Source organism: Myotis brandtii, unplaced genomic scaffold, assembly GCF_000412655.1.
Source record: "Myotis brandtii unplaced genomic scaffold, ASM41265v1 scaffold178, whole genome shotgun sequence".
In the NCBI taxonomy this organism is placed as follows: Eukaryota; Metazoa; Chordata; class Mammalia; order Chiroptera; family Vespertilionidae; genus Myotis; species Myotis brandtii.
The window spans coordinates 74607-79969 of record NW_005356599.1 but is presented as its reverse complement, the minus strand read 5'-3'; the positions used below and the strand labels follow the sequence as shown (position 1 = coordinate 79969).

At 53.3% G+C, this 5363-nt stretch overlaps 1 protein-coding gene across 1 annotated transcript in view; it reads left to right on the top strand.

Moving 5' to 3' along the window:
- The window catches only part of EML2 (echinoderm microtubule associated protein like 2), a 24366-nt gene that overhangs the window by 7153 nt on the left and 11850 nt on the right, over positions 1 to 5363 (top strand). The window contains exons 7-11 of the mRNA XM_014537382.1: positions 440 to 535; positions 1651 to 1785; positions 2750 to 2849; positions 4023 to 4177; positions 4291 to 4416. Of these exons, the coding sequence (XP_014392868.1) occupies positions 440 to 535; positions 1651 to 1785; positions 2750 to 2849; positions 4023 to 4177; positions 4291 to 4416 (612 nt within the window). The remainder of the gene's footprint in view (positions 1 to 439; positions 536 to 1650; positions 1786 to 2749; positions 2850 to 4022; positions 4178 to 4290; positions 4417 to 5363) is intronic.

Below are 5363 nucleotides of genomic sequence, written 5' to 3'. Positions count from 1 at the left end.
GAGAGAGAGAGAGAGAGAGAGCGAGAGAGAGAAATAGAGAGATCCTGCAAAATCAAAATTAACCTGTGATTAACTAAAGATATGAAAAAACATCTTGTCAAGTTAATTACTTGTTTAATTTCATATACATAAAAGGCATTTCATAGGAAAATGGAGATTAGATGGTCTCGGTATGAATTCCTGACTGCGAGATGACTGCAGAGAAATTGTAACAGAGGGCAAATTAGACACACTTCTTAGGGACAAGTCATTTCAAAGGGAAAATTATAGAAACCTTTTAAACGTGTATATGGCTCCTGGATAGGGAGTGTATTTTCATGTGCTTCATGTAACGTGGGCCAGAGCCTTTGAAAATCTTAAAACAGGTCTGAGTGGCAAGTGCCCCAGTGGGGGGAGTTTGGGGAAATGGATCCTGACCCACCTTGCCCCTCTCTCCTAGAATGGGGGCAACCTGCTCTGTGCGGTGGACGAATCCAACGACCATGTGCTTTCCGTGTGGGACTGGACCAAGGAGGCCAAGGTGGTGGATAGCAAGGTGGGGTGACCCTTCCCATCCCTTCTCCTCAGGATGCCCCGGGGGGACTGGCTGGGTCTCAGTGGTTAGGAGTCTGGTATGAGATAGGCTCACCTTGAAACCCTGGCTTTGCATTTGCTGGCTGGTGACTCTGGGCTTGCCCTCTTCTGAGCCTCAGTTGCTTCATCTGTAAAATGGAAGCATCTTCCTTGTAGGGCCTTGGCTTTGATGTTGGGATATGGGGTGGGTGGACCAGGCCCAACAGAAGGGTTGGTATGAGGTGGTTGCTGACTCTACAGTCCTGCCAGGTCCAAGACCGACCTTGACTTGCATCCCTGGGCAGTGGCCTCCTTTACAGATGAGGGACCTTGGGCATGGTGGAGGGGAGAAGTCCTTGTCCAAGGTCACATGCCAGTTCTGGGCTGGGGGCCGGAGACCTGGGTTCTGGATTGGGGCCCACGGTTTGGGGAAGGAGAAATGGTTGAGAGGCTGGGCTCTGGAGTCAGACCTATGTGAGTTGATGCTGAACACGATGCTTACCTGGCTGTGTGGCTTTAGGCAAGTAACTTAACCTCTCTGAGCCTCATTTCTGCTTTGTTTCTTTTTAATGTATTTTTATTGATTTCAGAGAGGAAGGGAGAAGGAGAGAGAGATAGAAACATCAATGATGAGAGAGAATCATTGATTGGCTGCCTCCTGCAGGCCCCCCACTGGGGATGGAGCCTGAAACCCGGGCATGTGCCCTGGCCAAGAATTGAACCGCTGCAATCTCTCGGTTCATGGGTCAATACTCAGCCACTGGGCCACACCAGCCAGGCAAGCCTCACTCCTTATGTGTAATAGGGGGGCACTAATGAGCCTTACCTCATAGGGTGCTGGGGGTTAAATGTGAAGTGCTTAGCACGGTGCTAGGTGCCGAGTAGGGCTGTCCCGGTGCCTTGCTGTTATGTTAATGAAGATGCCAGTAAGACTTCGTGGGTGGGCCCTGCCTCCTGTGCCTTTTGCCCGGAGAGGAAAGATAGACAAGTCGGTGCGCAGTGCACAACCCACGCAGCTGTGCTGGGCGCTCCTACGTGGGGTGGGTGTGGCGGCTCTGGCGGTCTGAGGACCTCATTCAGATCTCCCACTCCCCAAAGTGCTCCAACGACGCTGTGCTGGTGGCCACCTTCCACCCCACCGACCCCACTGTGATCATCACCTGCGGGAAATCCCACATCTACTTCTGGAGCCTGGAGGGGGGCAGCCTGAGCAAGCGGCAGGGCCTCTTTGAGGTGAGTGTGGGGGGGTGGGGGGGACGGGCTGGGCCTGAAAGAGGCAGGCAGGGACACCCAGGCAGACAACAGGTACTCCCGAGGGTCCCAGAGGCTGCGCTGTTGCCTGCCGGGGCCTCATTGTCCTTCTCTATACCATGGGATGGATGCAGCAATCTGATGATCCTCCTTAACGCTGAAATCGTGAGGATTAGTGGGGTGAAGAGTTTAGCAGCTCCTAGCAGATAGTATAGGCCAGTGGTCGGCAAACTGGCCCCTTGAGTGTGGCTCTTCCACAAAATACCACGTGCGGGCGCGCACGTACAGTGCGATTGAAACTTCGTGGCCCATGCCACGGGGCCAAAGAGCCGCATGTGGCTCTCGAGCCGCGGTTTGCCGACCACTGGTCTAGGCTGTCAATATTATGGACCCACAAAGAGGTCAGAGGCCGACTGGCGGAGAGGAACATGCACCGAGACAGAAATCGAGAGAGAAGCAGAGGGCCCAGGAGAGAAGATCCAGGGGCACTTCTGATGGGGCTCCCCTGCCTTTGGTGGGAGTTGGGGCTTCACCCCAAAAAGAGAGGCCTTGAGAACACCAGGCACAGATGGAGACGAACTGGAGACACTGGGAAGAGGGTGGGATGGGGCTGGGAGGATGACGTAGAGACAGAGATGGGGAGGAAGGCAGGGAGGGAGAGGGGAGGAGTGAGGGTCAGGGGCGAGGGGAATGCAAGGGGAAGAGAGCAGGGGAAACAGAGGACAGAGAGGGGAACAGAAGTTAGGCAGGAAGTGGGTCCAGGGGTGGGAAAGAGACAATGTGGTCAGAAACTGGATGACGTGAGCACTCCATGGAGGTGGGTTGGAGATGGGGATGCTACACAGGTCCTCACCCAAAAGCATGGAGGGGTCCTGGACGATAGGTAAGCTGTGGGAGGCCACCCAGCTCAGCGACCTTGACACCTTTCCCTCCTCCCCCACCTCAGAAACACGAGAAACCCAAGTACGTGCTGTGTGTGACCTTTCTGGAGGGTGGCGATGTCGTCACCGGGGACTCTGGAGGGAACCTCTATGTCTGGGGCAAAGGTCAGTGTCATCCCACCTGTTTGGCCCCCAACCCAGTCCTCCCTAACCCCCTTTAGCTGTGTCTCCCTTCCTCTGACTCTGCTGTGTGGAATGTATGATTAAACAGGCTAAATCCTTACCTGTTCAATTCCAACACCCCCATCAAGGCTCAGCTCCAATATCCCACCTCCGTGACATCTTTACTTATTTCCCACCCTTGTTCTCTGCAAATCCCATATTAGGGATCAAGTTTGAACTATTAATAAATGGTTTAACCTAGTTGTGGATGGATGGATAGATGGAAAAGTGGTTTGTCTCAGAGAAATGAATGAGTGAATGAGGGAATGAAGGGGTTGTTCTAGCCAATGAATGAAGGAATGAGTAAATGAATAAAAGAATTGAGTAAATGCATGTTGTCCTACTTAATATTGGATGATTAGGTGAATAGACAACTAAAAAAATGAGTGGTTGTCCCCCTAATGTATGACTGTATTAATGAATGAGTAAGTTTTTTCAGTGGATCTGTAAAGTGATGAATGAATGATTAGTTATCTCAGCCAATAGATGAATGTGTTATGAAGACTGGATTGTTCTAGGAAGTGGGTTGATTACTGAATAAATGAATAAATGAGTTTATTGTTCTAACCAATGGCTGGGCTCAGAGTAAATGTTAATTAAATAATTATTGATGGAATGGGTTAATGAATGAATAAACGGATGGCTAGATTGACATGTAAGTGGGTAGATGAGTGTAATGGACAGATGGAGAAGTGTGGATGGTTGACTAGAAGTTTGGATTGATTGGTGAGTGAGTACTTGGATAAAACAGGGTGAATGAATGGATGAGAGATGGATGGATGGGTGCCAGGAAGGAAGGATGGATGGATGGCTGGATGAATGGACAGATGGGTAGATGTGTGGCTGAGGAATGAAGAGGTGGATGGACAGACCAGTAGATAGGTGAGTGGAGGAATGGATGCGGGTAGATGGATCAAAGGGTGGATGGGTGGAGGAGAAGATGTTAGTTCCGATGCTTGAATGGGTGGAGGGCAGGGTATTGGAACAGGTGAGTGGAAGGGTGGATAGAAGGAAAGGTGGTGAATGGCTGGGTGCAGGATTGAGAGTGAGGTGCTCTGGGGGGTCAGTACAGGGGAAGCTTCCCCATGCTGACCCCTGCCCCTGCCCATCCCATAGGTGGAAACCGCATCACACAGGTGGTGCCGGGCGCCCATGATGGTGGCGTGTTTGGGCTCTGCGCCCTGCGGGACGGGACGCTGGTGTCTGGAGGCGGCCGCGATCGGAGGGTGGTCTTCTGGGGTCCTGACTACAGCAAGCTGCAGGAGGTGGAGGTGAGGAGGGGGAGGGGCTCCTACGAAGGTGAGGGGACCCCTCCTCTCCCTAGCATGTCACTCCCAGCCGCACCCCTTTGTGTGTCCTCCCTTCTCCGCGTTTGCCCGCCCAGGTGCCCGAGGACTTTGGCCCCGTGCGCACCGTGGCAGAGGGCCGGGGAGACACGCTGTACGTGGGGACCACCCGCAACTGCATCCTGCAGGGCTCGGTCCACACGGGCTTCTCGCTGCTCGTCCAGGTGAGCTCTCTCTTCTGCACCTGCCCGCCCCCTGGCCCGCCGCCTCTCTTCTCTTCCCTGTCTGGTTTTTCCTCACCTCCCTGCCCCGTCCCTCTGGCCTGGCAAACACCACTTTCCTTCCCTTTTCCTGCTCCTGCTCCATAACCCCACCCCTGACCCAGGACCCCTCCCCAAACTCTAGCACAGCAGGGGATCCCAGAACCCCATTCCTGCCGAGCTGCCCGGCTCTTCTGATGAGGGCAGTGTCCTCTCCTGTTGGTAAGGCCATGGCAGGTGTCACACAGGCTGCACACACCTTGGGCCACGTACCTTCCAGGTGTCTAGGTCCAAGGATCGGGCGGGCTCTCAGGAGCCGGCCTGCTTTTCCTCCTGCAGCTCAGATGCTCACTCCTCCCTTCCAGTGTGTCCAAACCTTCTCCCCACCCTCCCACCGCCACCTAGCAACCCCACTTCCCTAAAGGTGTAGAGTGCCGTTGTCAGGAATATGAATTCTGGGTGTGGCTGCCTGGGATCTAATCGCAGCCCTGTCACTCATGAGCTGTGTGATATGAGGCCAGCGAGTAACCTCTCTGTGCCTCTATGAACCTGGGGAAGAGCGGCTGACCTCACGGGGGTTTGTGACGATTCCGGGGGTCAGTTCATGTGCAGCATTTGGAATGGCGCCTGGCACGGAGTAGGTGCTCAAAGAGTCTTGGCCAAAATTGCTCCTTGTCCAGCGGCCCCTTCCTTCACCCCCTCCATCATTTTCCCCGATGACAGGCCAGCTGGAATCCATGCTGCTGCCTTTCGATCCCCTCTTTGGCTCTAGTTTCCATAGAAGGAGATGAACAAAGGCTAGAGGGATCGTCTAGGGGTCCCCAGAATAGACCTTGGAGACCCCTAATGATATCGTCAATATTTTACATGATTTATTATATTCTTTTTTTTTTTAATATATATTTTATTGA